This window comes from Oreochromis aureus, linkage group 12 (assembly GCF_013358895.1).
Source record: "Oreochromis aureus strain Israel breed Guangdong linkage group 12, ZZ_aureus, whole genome shotgun sequence".
NCBI classification, from domain to species: Eukaryota; Metazoa; Chordata; class Actinopteri; order Cichliformes; family Cichlidae; genus Oreochromis; species Oreochromis aureus.
Genome location: NC_052953.1, coordinates 13882201 through 13898339, shown reverse-complemented (window position 1 = coordinate 13898339; position 16139 = coordinate 13882201). Strand labels below are relative to the sequence as shown.

General features: G+C 41.1%; 1 protein-coding gene across 1 annotated transcript in view; it reads left to right on the top strand.

The window, feature by feature from the left end:
- hsd17b4 (hydroxysteroid (17-beta) dehydrogenase 4) overlaps nt 1-15687 on the top strand; it is a 38330-nt gene extending 22643 nt beyond the window's left edge. The window contains exons 13-25 of the mRNA XM_031727308.2: nt 3815-3927; nt 4199-4322; nt 5313-5364; nt 6973-7044; nt 9168-9271; nt 9394-9459; nt 9815-9884; nt 10015-10121; nt 11710-11796; nt 11883-11969; nt 12174-12312; nt 13917-14044; nt 15082-15687. Of these exons, the coding sequence (XP_031583168.2) occupies nt 3815-3927; nt 4199-4322; nt 5313-5364; nt 6973-7044; nt 9168-9271; nt 9394-9459; nt 9815-9884; nt 10015-10121; nt 11710-11796; nt 11883-11969; nt 12174-12312; nt 13917-14044; nt 15082-15171 (1239 nt within the window). The 3' untranslated portion in view covers nt 15172-15687. The remainder of the gene's footprint in view (nt 1-3814; nt 3928-4198; nt 4323-5312; nt 5365-6972; nt 7045-9167; nt 9272-9393; nt 9460-9814; nt 9885-10014; nt 10122-11709; nt 11797-11882; nt 11970-12173; nt 12313-13916; nt 14045-15081) is intronic.
- Nucleotides 15688-16139: the final 452 nt, after the last annotated feature.

Sequence of the window (16139 nt, the reverse complement as noted above, 5' to 3'; positions counted from 1 at the left end):
TCCTTCATGGAAAATACAATCGTTCTAGAAGCTTCGTCTTCTCCATCCTTTGAACCCCTCGAGGGGAGTTACCAGAGATGGTTATCTGGTAAGACTGCCTTTCTTCTCACTGTTGCATCAACAAAGCATGTAACTGAACTTCATGCCCTGTCTGCTGCCATGGACTGTTTGCGTTGTCATCCTAATGGGCGTGGGATTACTTTGTTGCTCAACACTTCTTTTCTTTCCAGAATGCTGTCCACCTGTCATACCTATTATTTTGTCTGCCTTTGGTACTCAGAGAGGGGGCAGAAGACCTGTGTTCTAATGTCAACTTTGCCCTTTTCAGGGCAAAGTTGTATAACGGATGCATTCTTTGTCCGTTATGGGCACAGGAAGCGATGTGCCTTTCACACTGGGTTGTTGATACCAATTCAGAAGCATAAAGACTTTGGGGTTTCCAAATTCTGTGCCGCAGTTGCTTGGGCTTCCTTCTTTGCCTGCTTCTACAGGGGTAATATGGCTGCCCCCCCTTTTCCCTGCGGCTGAGCTTGTGGTGAGTGGAGATCCCCTCTGACTTTGCGGGTATGAGTCATCCAGGTATTTCATGCCATCTCTTGCAGTCAGGAACAATGGAATGAAACGAGTTAAAACTGTAACTAAGGGTCTATGAATTCTGGTTGACCGCCAGAGTTATTGTAGGAATTTTGACGATTGCTGGGTGCGTGTGTCACCCAAGACACACATGTGACTTTCTTGGTACTGTATTGACCTCTGTCCACATGCAAGGTGGATATCTAGGTATTTCATATTATTTCATACATTCATATTTCATGGCTGCCATTAATACAGTCCTAGTTACATTCATACTCTTGTTTTAAATCCTCTCATCTTGAGACAACAGCAGTTGTGTGCCTGGGCTGATCACATTATCCTCCTTCTCCTTTAATACATAAAGAGCCAAGTGTAGGGGAAGAAAAAAAAACCTGTCACAAGGTAGTGAACTCCTAGTGCTGGTCCCAATCTGGGATAAATGTGAGGATTGTGCCAGGAAGAGTGAAAAGTCTGCGCCAACCCAAATATGTGGATCCATCTGCTGATAACTGTTTGGGCAATAATGAAGCAACTGTAAGTACTCCTTTAGTTTTAGGTTTGTGTACTTTATCAGAAATTGGCAACTATAGTTTTAATATAAGGAGTACAAATTATTATAAAAATGCCCATAAAGTGTGCTTTATTATTCATGTAAGTCTGGAGGTGGAACAGTTGTTATGGATTTATCAAACAGAATTAACAGAGTACTGTGTGTATGTGTATGTGTGTGTGTGTGTGTGTGTGTGTGTGTGTGTGTGTGTGTGTGTGTGTGTGTGTGTGTGTGTGTATATATATAAGTGTTTTGATCAACTAACTGAGTAACAATTTAAATTTAATCACCAGTCTGACTCTTCATGGGAAAAGCAATAATTAATATATGAGGAAAAAGTGGCAAAATATCAGCAAGCTTAATTTGAAGTCACATATTTGTACACTGAATAATAGATGGAAAGAAGAGAAACAAAAACATAGATCTGCAGTGTGGAGCAGACAGTAAATGAGTGAGGGACAGGATAACAAAACCGTTCTAAAACAGAAATCTGTTTTGCTTTAAACCTTTTTTTCCTCTCCTGTATCATCTCGCTTAAGTAACTGACTAACTTGACTTACTCCTACACAAGCCACTACTGCTTTTTATCCCCGCTCCTCAACTGCAGCTTTAATCTCGCCGTGTGCATGCAGGAGAGCAGGCACTAATAATATTCCCAAGTACTGGGAAGCTGGAATGGGTCTGAAAACGCACTATTCCCCACATCTGCATTTAAATGCAGTTTTAATTAAAAACGGCTCTCCAGAGGCCAGGTTTTATGATGTCTTTCGATCAGCTGAGAGATGATATTATGCAGAGTGTGAATCGCACCATTCTGCCAAGCAATATTGTTTCGAACAATAGCTGTCATTTTTACAGCACAGTGGTTGTAAACATTACAAATGAGCAACTGCAGTACTGCTGTGACTGTAATGTTGCCAGAGATGTATATTTATAGTGTGCTTTAACTGGATGTCTTGTTTGTCTTAATAATACTCACTAACATGAAGGGGTCAGCGGGACCGTTTCGCCCTCTTTGCTGCTCTGTTTGAGTCAGACACTTAATATAGTTTGTGCTCTTATGTGTCGCATACTAGTGCTTCAGTACAATGATAAACAACATTCATATTACACAGAAAGCAGGGCAGTAGCTGCTTCTGAGAACCCCGAGGACCTTCATGCTTTTCCTGGAATGTGTTTTATCCTTCAGTTAAAAATACATTTTTTAAGCAGTTTCGAGTTTATAGGATGCACTCAAGCATATTTAAATTTGACAATATTATGCTGACAAATAAAATATTTATTTAATCAGACCTCAGTTTCTGGGATTCAGAAATGGCATTTTTATCAAGGCCTTAAAATTCTGCAAAATTTATTTATTTTTTCTTCTAAACAAGACCAAAAAACGGATGCACCATCATTCTTTCAAAAGATATTTCTTCTTTTGGTGGTTTCATGATGAGTTTCAGTCAGGCCACAGAAAATTATTCAGATATGCTATATTCATAAAACTTCTACCAGTAACAACCTCCTACCAACCTCAGCCAGGGATTAACGAGGGCTTTAAAATATTTACAATACCGCTGAGGCCTTTAAAAGACATTTGTGACTTTGTCATTAACACTCGATTACTGCGATGGCCTGTTCAGGAGTTTCAGTCCATTTTGCGGCTGCTCGTTAAGAGGAGCGCAAGCACAAATTTAACATGGCTCAATTTCTGGCCTCCCTGCGCTGGCCACCATTCAAGACCGGGATTGTTTTGGACTGATTGTGCTGATCGCTCACAAAGCTCTGCCTGGTGCGACACAGGAGTACATTTCTGAACTGCCGATTCCTTTCAACTCTGAGGTCCCACGAGTCCTCAAACTACCTCCCTCAAAGATCACAGCCAAGTCAAATTTGTGATCATCTGGGGAGAATCTTTTTATATCTTCTGATACAGTCTCCTTTTATAATATTTTATTAGCTGTTATGCATACTTTTGTTTTCTACGTGGTTCTTGTATATTAAAGAATAAGTTCAGCAAAATCTTTTAAGACAGCAGTCAGGCGTTGGTGTGGACACCTCTTTTTCAGACCTGATGATAAACTCTTTAATGCGCTTGTAATGTGATGGGTGATTAAATCTAATCAAGTCAGAGTTAGATGAGCCAAGATCAAACGATCCATAGTAACGATTAACTGTAAAATTTCTTTGTGTTACTCTAGACAGCGATTCACTGCTTAACAACAGCGGAGGGTGATAACAAAAAAAGAGTCTTTCTAACAAATTTCCTTCTAACTTTGGAAGAGATGCACGGACTTGTTTGCACGGGGTGTCTGCAGCCTAATTGTTGTCAGATTTAATACATTTTTGAAAGAGGGAGGGGTGCATTTAAAGATTTATCACCGACACCTGAAGCGCAGCAACAGATCTTCTCATGAGCCAGTATTTCATCTGCTCCTCAGTGTTTTCTTAAATGATCGTGTTCATTTCAGCGTCCTAAAAAATACATGTAACCATTTAGAAATGCCTTTTCTCATGGTGTGTCTGTAGTTCCATTACATGGTGTACTGACACTGACGCATTCACTCTAAATGTTTGCTTGACCCTTTTTACTGAGTAGCTGTGAGGCTAAACCATTATGGTGTGATCTTTGTGATGCAACTTGTTTTCTTTCTTTAAACCTTTTTTTTTAATCCCCTTTCTGTTTTCTCTTCTTTCTCTTCTCAGACTAAAGCAGTGGGACAAAAACTTCCTCCAACCACTTTCAGCTTCAACCATACCCAGTGTATCCTGTATGCGCTGGGTGTCGGGATGTCCACCAAGGACCCAGACCATCTGAGGTGTGATTCTGTGTGTTTGTGTTATTGACTGTAGTTTCCTCAGTAGTTGTAAAAAGGCAAATTACATGAAATTAGACAGAAAATAATGCTAATCATGGCTTCAATCATTACTTTTACCTTGACCTGCATGGAGGGGGGGAGAAATGCGCTGGATTCCATCCACGCTGAAACGCCTGTGCAGCCATCTGTGCTGTTATTTTTATCTGTCAGCAACCTATTCCTACAGAGGTATGCTGTTTCACTGAGCACTAACACTTGCATTTTAATGTAGGTTCCTGTATGAAGGCCATCCGGACTTCAGCTGCCTCCCCACCTTCGGGGTCATTCCCTCCCAGGCAGCTATGATGGGTGGCGGCCTGAGCTCAGTCCCTGGACTCAACATAGATTTTACCCAGGTTAGAGAACGTGCATGTTGATGTCTGTATGATGATGTCGTGTCTGTGTTTGTCCTTGTGTCCAGCTGAGTTTGACTTTTTTTGTTGTACGTACATGTTTGTATCGTACGGGATGCTTTTAATTATGCTAATGCATCACATTGGCAGTTACGCTTGCATCTCTTTGTCGCGTCTTTGCAGCGAGAACGTGAGGGAGCGATACAAGGACGGATAAGCCAGAGCTGCCGAATGAGAATTGCTTAACAACCCAACATCAGTCTCAAGCGATGTCAGTTAGTTGTGATGTGCCAAACGGCTTAATCACCTGGCCTTTTATATATTTAGATTGGTAACTTTGTTAATGGAGCTGATGATTTATCATCTTCGTCCTATTAGCAGCACCACTCACTGGCGTTTGTTTTTTCTTTGCATTGTTTGCACAATAACGCACCACATAGCTGTCGACAAATGTGTCTATGTTTTAAAAACAAACTGCTGCTTTGTGAGACGCTTCCACACATTAGTGTTAAGTTATCCCATATATTCAAATGTGTTGTCACACCCGGGGTGATGGCACATTGTTTGCATCTCGCCATCTGACTGTGTTCTGTTTTATTATCTGTTGATCCATATGCACAAACACTACAAAGTAAGCACTGTAAGAATCAACTGTCACACGGAGGTGAGGAGTTTATGCATCACGCCACTTGATTATAAAAGCTCTTAGTTCCTCCAGAAGCTTCCTCTCTAGTTTCCTCAAGGCAAATTCATGGATTTAAAAGATCATGGCAGAGAGAGGGGGCAGGGGGAGTGACAGTTTCTGAGTATTGGGAGGAGAGGAAATACGAGGAAGCACAAGCTGGCATTAAAAAGAGGGGAAAAAAAGCACCCCTGTTATAACATTTTACAAAGTCTTGCTTAAAACAGTAACTGAGGCTTTATGACTTTTATAATTATATGTCACAACTGCTATATTCATTTTTCTTTTTTGCTTGTTTGTTTGTTTTTTAGGTGTTGCATGGAGAGCAGTACTTGGAGCTCTACAAACCTCTGCCAACTTCAGGTATTTTCTCTTTGATAATTCTGCAGAAAGCATTTTTTTTTTTTTTTAATTGCTGGAGATAACAGGAGATTCTGGGAGATGAAGCAGCTTGTTTACAGCTGCTGACTCTGGCAGCTGCCGCTGCTGCCTTCTTGCAGGACTTGCTCACAGCTGCGATGGCGGGCTCTCTGTCCTTGCAGCTGGCTTGCAGCTCTCGAAGCTGGCAGCGGCGTGAAGCTTTGACCTGCCGAGGGTTGGGAGCATGTTTGTAGCTGAAAGCACATAAGAGACAGAGCGTGAAAGTTGTGTAAGGTTGTTGTTTTTGTTTTTTTATAACTTGGCATTTCTGATCATGTGAAGCGTTTTGCCATAGGCCAGATGTGTCCATTCTGTAGCTTTTACAGTTGTTACAGTCTCATTACAAAATATTACTAGATTTAGTTGTTTTGGCCATGCCTACAAATGTTTGTTTGATGTAAAACACACAAGCGAAGTTCAAGGTTGTCCAGACATAAAATCTACAAAGCAAACGTGTCAATCTGTCCAGTGAATCAATAAAAGAGTGAAAAAAATTAACTTATTGAGATTATAACAAAAATATTTAATAGAGCGCTTCATTGTGGCTCCATGGTGTACTGGTTGACACGTTTTCTTTTCACAAGCAAGATCCCTGGTTTTAGACTGGGAGGAAACACAGCCAGCCTTGGGGGCTCAGAAGCTAGTGTACTCCCACTGCCAGTCTCAAGCCTGATAAATGGGAGTGTTGCATCAGGAAGAGCATCCAGCATAAAATCTGTGCCAAATCAAACATGTGGATCCAGCCACTGTGAGAAATAAGGGAGCAGCTGGCTGTTGTTGTGATTTAGAATTGAATATAGACTCCAAACATTTATTTCTTTTACCGTTTAAACATTTCTGTTCATTAAAAGCACTTTTAGAGCCTTTCTGTGTCACTTTAGCCTAAATCATGCTGCAGTGCATAACACATTACATACAGCAAAGGGACGAGCTTAGGTGTATTTACATGGATGGGTATTTTCAGTCTCATTTTTTTATGATGCATCTAGAAATCTTAACTCTGATATGACCACGTGTCCTGTAATTGCCTATCCATTCTGAGGAGCCCAGCTCTGCCTCATGCGTTACCATTACAGAGAATGGTTTTTGTTTTTCTTAAAGATGAATGCCTCAGAGTTTCTCACAGTAGCCGACATGTCCTTGCTTTGTACAATGTGATCATTAAAAATATTTATTTGAAACCAGATAGTGTTTTTTCTGGTTTGATCAGTATTGTAACACCCAAAACTCTATTTAGTTATCCATTATTTAAGACAAGGAGAAGTAGCACGCCCTTGTGAGTCTTGGTGTTTTTGCTTGAAAATTGACTTTAGTAATTAACCTACTCCAGATTAACTTTCTGACTGACTAATCTGTAATTGGAGAATTGAGGATTCAGCACATGCTACGGAGAGGTTTAGAGATTTGTCTCAAGGCTTTAGAGGACTTGGGGAAATAGTTTGTACATTTACAAAGTATTGTTAAATGACCTTATATCAGATACTTTGATTTAAAACTAATGAGGTAATAGTTTGCAGGGCTTGAATTAAATAAATAAAAATGCATTTTCAGGTAAACTCACCTCTGAGGCCACGATAGCAGACGTGTTGGATAAAGGATCTGGAGCTGTCATCCTCCTGGATGGTAAGGTTTTTTTTGTTTGTTTTTTTTCTTTTGCCATATAGGCCAAGCACGTGATATCATATACAGTATTTATTCCATATTCATTTGTTTTTACCACTTTAATGTGTTTCTTCCTGAGAGTTGCCTCTAAGGCTGAATTAACACAAGTTAATTTACAGTCTGTGTCTGCAGGGACTGAAATAAGGGACTCTTATTTTTGTTGGACAAGTCCATAGAGATGGAGGATATTAGAGCAACTCTGATTTATAATTAATCCAACTTAAAACAAATAGCATGGGACACAAGGTTCCCTGGAGTCTTCACAGAAATGTCTTCATGCACACAAAACCAGTCAGCTTCTGTTAGCATGAAGTCATTTCTCAGTAAGATGGCCTGTCACAGTCATGTCTCCTACAAACAGCTTTGTTTGTCTCTGTGCCTGTTATGTTTTGAATTGACTTAATTAAATTAATCAGGCAGTGCGTCGACTATGAAGAGGATTTGATTCCTTCTGATAGCTGCTAATTGTTCCTCTTCATTCGGCTTCCATGCGGTTATCCGTGCGCTTCCTCCTGCTCTGGCTTGTGTCTGGCTGGTTTGTTTTTACCCCTGTCTGTTTATTGTTTCAGGTAATGATATGTGTAAGTGTGTTGAATTCACCGTCGTTCAGTGTCTATGCCACGCTAGGGATGTTTGTTTAAATGTTTTAATAAATTTCTCACCGCGTAGTAATCGTGTACTGCACAGGGATGAGTTTAGCTTTCTGAAACTCAAAGACATCTCATTTCAAAACATAAAAAGTCTTCCTGGACTGTTTTGCTGGACAAAAGTGTCTTGTTGATGTCAGATGATGGCCAGACTGCTTCAAGCTGATGGAAGAGAAACGTTAACACAAGTAACCATTTGTTAAAACCCGAGGTATGCAGAAAAGCATGTCTGAATGCACAACACTTAAATGTTGAAGCAGATGGGCTACAGCAGCAGAAAAAAACAGAGTGCCACTCTGGCTAAGAGCAGGAACCTGAGGCTTGCACAGGTTCACCAAAATTGACCAGCAAAGGTTGTCTGAGTGTCAGTTTCTTTAGCCACATTTAGATTGTTGGATCAGAATTTGGTGTAAACAACATAAAAGTATGAATCCAATCTAGGTTGTATCATCAGTTCAGGTTGGTGGTAGTATAATGGTGTGGGGATGTTTTCTTGTCACACTTGGTAACAACTGGGCAACATTTCAATGACTTGGCCTACCTGAGGATTGTTGCTGACCATGTCCATCTTTTTATCTCCTGATGTCTGCTTCCAGCAGGATAACACAGCATTTCGCAAAGCTCACATCATCTAAAACGGATTTCTTGAACATGTCAATAATTTCACGGACTGTTTCAATGAGAACAGTTGCTGTCCTTGGAGGAGGGATTGGGGGTTTGGCTGCATCCTACTACCTGTGCAAGAGCCCCCAGGTTACCAAGGTCATTCTTTTAGTCGAGCTGGAGATTCAGCTCTTGGATGTGCAGCACCTTGTGATACTATTATATGACATATATGTAATTGTTTCCAGCACAGGTTTGAATCCACACCACAAAGAATTGAGACAGTTTTGAAGGCAAAAATGTCCAACCTGGTTCTAGCAAGGTGTAATTAATGAATGTCTCGAATGTATGTAACACAGTTCCCCAAAAAGTTTGTATCTCAGGTCTAAATACCTCAATTATTCACATGATTGGTGACAAAGGAGCATCATAGATAGGTTTGGAGGGAGTTTTACAGTAGGGGCTGGGAGTGGTTCTCTGCTGTGAGAGACTGCGAAAAGAGTTAAGAAGAACAATATTTCTAATTGTAAGTTATCTAAGGTATGCAATATAGTTTATAGATTTGGAGAATCCAAAGGGTGGGTGGGTGGGTGTGGAAAAGACTGAAACTACTGAGTTATAAAATAATAAAAGGTTGTATTTAATTTTTTGTGTTCAATTCATTGCACAAGTAAAATTTTGCATGTAGGGCTTTAACATAAAGTGTATTATTATTATTATTTTAGTAGTAGTGGTAGTACATTGTGGATTTGCTTTCCCTTAAGTAAAAGGACATGAATGCTCTCTCTGGCTCTGATATTTGTCATTAACTGCAAGAAATTATGCTTCCTGCAGTGAATACCTACAGTGGCAACGAGCTGGTGTGCTACAACCAGTTTTCAGTGTTTGTTGTCGGCGCTGGAGGCTTCGGAGGAAAGAGAAGCTCTGAGAAAGCCAAAGTAAGTTTTCTGTATGCAAGCTGTTTTACTAAAAAGGGACAGTATAAGAAAAAAAAAAAAAAAAAAAAAGTTATCACATGTCAATTTTTTTTTTAATTTGTTTGTTTTTTTACTGCCTCCAGCCTCCTGTTCCTCCTCCTAAACGCTCACCAGATGCTGTTGTGATTGATTCGACCACAAGAGACCAAGTGAGTGAGTCTGTGTGGGTTTTGCCGCACAATAAATTAGCTGCGTTTATAATATATGGGTGATATCGTGTGGGTCTGAAATAAACGTGAAGTTTTTCAGAGAGGCAAAAGTGTTTGGGGAGGGGTGTGCTGACTGTGTGATGCAGGGAAAAAAAGAGAAGAGGAATTTAAAACTAAATCCCTTAAGCAATTTAAAGGGCTGTGACTGTATTACTTCAAAGATATTCCTATTTTAGGTATCTCTTCCATTGCCTTCATGATAATTTAATTTCATCCCAGATCTGTGCATGAGAAGTTCAGGGGTTTATGAATTAGATATAGATCTAAACAATTTCTGTTTCCCCTGTGGTCACAGGCTGCCTTGTATCGCCTGAGCGGAGACTGGAACCCTCTTCATATAGACCCCAGCTTTGCTGCTATGGGAGGTTAGAGTCTAACATGTTGTTGTTGTTTTTTTTTTAAATTTGCTCAGGAATAAATCTTTGTCTGGTATTTTGAATGCATTTTGGTCTTATTTAAACGTGAACTGCTGTACTTGACGTGATCTCTGGTCAGGCTTCAAAGCTCCCATCCTGCATGGCCTGTGTTCGTTCGGCTTCGCTGCGAGACACGTCCTCAAGCAGTTCGCCGACAACGACCCCTCCAGATTCAAGGCCATCAAGGTGAGCGTAACCTGTGATTTTAAACTGTGTGATCCTGTGAATGAGGCTTTGGAGTTCATGCAAGGACTACTTTCGTGATTTCAGAGAATGTCTTACGTCAGCGGTTCCTCTTTGATTTTGAGGGTGAAAAGAGCTGATGAGCAATCATTAGACTACCGTAGGTGCTCCAAGAAAAGTCTTAGTCTTTACAAAACCAAAGATGAATGGAGGTTGACCTCGTAAAGCACGGATGTCAGACTAATTTCACATCATCAGCCACATACAGCCCACTTTGATCTTAAATGGGCCGGAGCTGTAAAACTACATGATAAATGTGTAAAATTACAGAAAAAGTTAGGATGGTTGATTGCACACAAGTGTCCTATAATTATAAAATATAAAGTTGTTTTTTTTTTTTAAATTTCCTGTGGGCTCACTAATCGCGGGGGGAAAAAAGGAACTTTGTACAGTGCAGCCTGTTTCAATGGGATAAGCTGTAAAACTGTTCTTCCTGTTTTCTAAAGCTGTCCAGTTTTAGAAAACAGGGGCCGATTGTTTGACACCCCTGCCCTAAAGTGTGAAAATCTGCTGAACCGCTCTGATGCAGCTGTAAATGAATGATTATATTAAAAAAACTGTCCAATTTTATTTGTACAGAATGATAAAATAAAACGTGAAAAAAGAGGAAAGGCATGCGTGGATCGTTACTCTGGTCCACCCTCTCTCTAGATGATTTTCTCTCACAGACAATTACTGACAGATATCATCTGAACCTGTCATTCAAGCTGTGCACAGAGAGGCTTTCTTTAGATGAAGGAAAAAATCATTTGATTTCGATCATCTTTGATCGAAATTGAAGTCTAATATTCCGGAGTCGGAATAACCTCAATAAAAATGCAAAAGTAGACCTGCAAAATTAATATTCTGCCATAAAGTATCATCATCCTGGTCGGAAACTTTACCGAGATGTTAGACGGCGTTTAATTTTGGCCACTTGTACAGCTGCGTCAGCTTCTTTAGACAAATTGCTTTCCAGGTTAACGTCATCCGTTGCACCCGACAGCGTGACAATAGTTTAATATTCTCTTATTCATTCCCATAACGTCTCACACTTCAGTAATGGACTGATTCACATTAACATAACATTTTATAATCTAATTCTGTGTCAGATTGCTCCCTCCTTATTTCCATCACAGCACGGCTCTGCTGTAATGATGTGTCACTGAAGCTTACTTCCTTTTTTTTTTAGCTCCGTAATACCGTTGACACTGTTTTATGGTTTCATCTCCTGATTTCTGTCACAAGGCCTTTAAGCTGTTTGATGTGAAATTCCTTTTATGGTTTGGAAATCTTTTTTTGTGATGGAAGCTTGTGTGCAAAAAGGAGTGGGAAGAGAAGAGTTAATACCATCTCAGAAACCTGTATCTGCATCACGGTCTGACCACGTGACGAGTTCAGTTTAACTTCTAATGCGATCAAAATTCAGACAGACAAAAAACAAAAAGCTGAGTGATTCAGAGTAATCTCTAAGGCTGATTTAATGTTAACACTATAGATCCATCAGATCAGCCACGCTTGTTCTCCTTAACCGCCTGTCTTTGCTGCTCAGGTTCGCTTTGTGAAGCCGGTGATGCCGGGTCAGTCACTGCAGACTGAGATGTGGAAGGAAGGCAACAGAGTTCACATCCAGTGCAAAGTGAGTGTCTTTAAGTTTGGCTTGGACACAATCAGAACAATTTTAGGGACAGCACAGTGAAGTTTCAGCTCCTGTCTCTCATCCAGGTGAAGGAGACCGATGCAGTTGTGCTGGCAGGAGCCTATGTGGATTTGCACGGAACCTCAGGAGCATCTCCAGAAAATCTCTCTCAGGTACATCAGTCGGAAAATACTCCATTCAGTCAACAATCGTCCCTTTTACCTAACTCTATCCTAGAGCACCTGATGTCTTTTCATTTTTCGTATCTGTAGGTAATTTGGACAAAATGAATTTGTACTTGGGACATATCACGATAATGGATCTTGAAAATGAGAATGGAGATGAGCTTTTCATGTCATTTCTACTCATTCGTGCAGGGAGGTGGCCTTCAGAGTGAGCTGGTGTTTGCAGAGATTGGCCGTCGTATCAAAGACGTGGGCTCAGATCTGGTCAAGAAGGTGAACGCTGTGTTCGGCTGGGAGATCACGAAAGATGGGAAGAAAGCGGCACAGTGGAGTAAGTCTACTGAATGCTTTGTGAATAAATCATGGAAAAAATATAACTTTAGTTCAGGTAATTACATTTGATCATCAGTATAACACAGAGTCAGTTTAATGATGGGGTTGAACAAGAGTGTCAAGTTCCAGCGTTCCACAAAACGACCTTCATCACGACAGTTGCACAATGGCTAGCACAGATCCTTAAATGAAGTGTGTGCTCACAGCTGGGCACCATGCAGCTGTGCAAGACCATTCCTTTTCTAGGAGCTGTCGGATTGCTTTGCCAGTGGATCTGTTGCCTCTTTCGGTTGCACCAAAGTAGGTCTGATGCAGTGTATTTTCAGCAACGCCGGGCAGCACGGTGGAGCGGTGGTTGTATCATATTTAGAAGGTCCTGACTTATATGTGGAGTAAATAAATACTACAAACATCCTGTGGAGTATGATGTTTGCAGATGACACTGTGATGTGTAGTGAGACACAGAAGGAAGTTGAAGAGGGCCTGGAGAGGGGAGGAATAAAAGTCTGTAAGGAAAGGTGTAACAGGGAAGCTGCTGAAGCTGAGGCAGTAAAGGTAGAGTTTAAATACCTGAGGTCAACCTTGCAAAGCAACAGACAGTGCACAGGAAAGGTGAAGATGAGAGTGTAGTGGGTGGAGACAAGTATCAGGGGTGATTTGTGACCGGAGGAGTGAAAGGGAAGGTTTCTAAGATAATAGTGAGACCTGCTATGATGTATGGTTTGGACACAGTGTCTCTGACAGAAAGACAGGAGGTGGAGTTGCAGATGTTAACATTTTTGTAAGCAGGATGGAGAAGACTAGAAATGAGTGCATCAGAGGTACAGCTAGAGACAAATAAGAGATGAAAGGCTGAGATGGTTTGGGTGTGTGCAGAGGAGTAAATATGGAGCTGCCAGGGAGGACGAAAAGAAGAAGACCTCAGAAGATGAATGGATGTAGTGAAGAAGGTCATGCAGAGGGCTGGTGTGGCAGAGGATGCTAGAGTGAGACGGGGGCAGATGGTGCGCTAGACAACTCTTAAAGGGAGCACATGAAAAAAGAATAAGAAATAATAAAGATTTGAACCTTTTACATGCAACTTTTGGAAGTGGGATGGTTCACGTATTCCAGGCGGATTTATCGTGTTGTAATTGGTCTGCTAAACACATCTAACAAAAAAGGCTGCTGCTCATGTTGCTCGGGTGATTCGGAGTTCGCACATTTAAATTTCCCCAGAGAGGGTTGGGAGTGATTTTTGTGATGGATTTACAAGGCCGCAAACCTCCTGTCAGCATAAAATTGATTGTGCTGCAGCTCACTGGAGTGTCCCGTAGTAAATTTGTGCTCGACTGTCTTCCTCCTCCTTTCTTTTCTAAAAAAAAAAAAAAAAATCATATGATTGGCTCCCACACGGACCCATGAAACAAAGGTTAAGACACAGGTCACGGGTTAATCTGACCCTCACTGATATTTTGCTGTCCAGTGGACCATTAAAACCAGAAAGAGATTGGCTAATGGCTGAAGAAGAACCTCTGATGTAACGTGAAATAAGCCATTCAGGTCAACTTTGAAGCTTTTGATTCTGATTTAGGTTTTCTCTTCTGTACCGTTTTCCTTTAGCCATTGATCTGAAGAGCGGCAGCGGGTCATTGCACAAAGGGCCTTACAGCGGAAAGGTGGATGTGACCATGACTGTGTCGGACGAAGACTTCATGGAGGTGGTGCAGGGGAAGCTCAACCCTCAGAAGGTGACTGCTGAGTCATAATAAACCTCTGACGTGACGTTAATTAGTTGCTGTGTGAAGAATGACCTTGTTTTTATTTATTTATTTTTTTTAAATTCTGCACATTGACTCACCTGCTTCATGCTCTTTAAAGCTTCTGTGCTCACACTGGTAAATATTTTAGTTAAAGTTTACAAAAACCTGCAGAAATCCTTTTATGACCAAGCGGTTTTGTTTTAAAAAAAAGCCTCATATTTTAAATCATATCTTCTTTGGGATGTTAAAATCACTTCTAGTACATTCTAATTAAAGAGAAAGTGCTTTTGAGGAGCCCTTCAGTCTGTAACCACTACCTCCCTGATCTCGTCATGTCAGATTTTTAAAAAAATAATGGATGCAATGATCTATCAGATCAGAAAGCCCTCGGCGGGGGTAATCAATCGGCAGTACTTGTTATGTCTGTAGCATCCCATCTGTCACTGGCGATGGCCGTCACTGTAAAGAATTTATATGCTTCCCGGAGCGCCTGATATTGATCTGAGGAACGCGTGTGCGCGCTCTTAACAAAGAGTGTCATCGGGCTGGGTGCTGAAGATCCTGCGGGCGGGGTCCTTTTCCACTCGCCCTCATGATGAAAAGGAGCAGCTGGAGGAAGATTAGTCGATGGGGTTGAAAGGGACACTGCTGTCATTGCAGGGTCATCATAACCCCATCATGTGATTGATTTTTTTTAAAATCTTATCTGTGGAAAGCGGTACAAGTCGGCAGTGGTTCAGTTTTTCCCAGTGAAGGCGCTTCTCTGCTGCACGCTTGGCTTTAGACCTCGTGAATATGAATATGAATATTCTTTGATTGTTCTGCTGCCAGAGAACCAGTAGCCACAGAGTCCCTTTTGTCCGAGACCTTGTTGGTGTTAGCTGCAGGCGTCTTGGCCCATTTTGCTCTCTCTTTGTTCTTGAAAACGATTAACAGCCAGCCCGCTCCTAAACAGAAGAGACTGTGGCTCTTCTGGGAAGAAGAAGAAAAATGCTCAAGTGTTTCTTTGTTGTTTTCTTTGTTAGGCCTTCTTCTCTGGCAAGCTGAAGGTTAGAGGGAACATCATGCTGAGTCAGAAGCTGGAGGTTATCCTGAAGGACTACGCCAAGCTGTGAGCTCCTCAGCCAGCCAATCAAACGACTTCAAGAACTGATCAACCTACAAGCTCGCTTTCTCCTTCTGTGTGTGTGTGTGTGTGTGTGTGTGTGTGTGTGTGTGTGTGTGTGTGTGTGTGTGTGTGTGTGTGTGTGTGTGTGTGTGTGTGTGTGTGTGTGTGTGTGTGTGTGTGTGTGTGTGTGTGTGTGTGTGTGTATTTACATACTTTTCCTCTCGAGGAAAACACACACAAAGTGACCCTGAGAATTAATTCTGAAGTGTCACTAATCAAGTTTCAAAGAGTCTGAAATAAAGCGTCTTTATTCTCAGCCATCATGAGGAGAAACTCTAATTCACACCTGGGTACAGTCGCTCCTTGCTAACCTGTGCCTAATGAATCATGTAGAAAATAACCAAAGCATTTCATATATGTAATTGCTTCACAAAGACTGTGCTCAAATGTGTCTAATGAAACGATTGCTCTATTAAAAAAAAAGAACTAAATGAGAATAAAAAGTCATCGTTTAACACTTAAATGGCTAAAGATGTCTTGTTTTTTACTTTAATGTATCTACTGTGTTTAGTGTGAATGAGAGACCTCCTGCATCTCCAGCTGTCTTCGCTTCCAGCAGCTTTTTACTTTACCTCCTTCAGCCACTTCTCCACATTTCTGATTCACTCTCAACACTCTGTTGTTGTTGTTGTTTGTATTTTTGGCAACAGCAGTACATAAACGCTGTACCCCCCCCCCCCGACTCCTCGTATATGTACCTATACTCACTGGCTAAGGGGCCCCAGAGGGGAAAGCTATAAGATTGTCAGGCGGTTGGAAATGCCACTCCAAATGTCAATGTTGTGTCCAAAAATGTCAGTTATTGTAGGTTAATAAGAACTCACTGACCACTGGAGCAAACATTTTTTATGCTACAGTCCTGTTTTGTTAGTTTTTCTGGCAGGAAATGTAGGACACTGCTGCATTTCTTTGCAT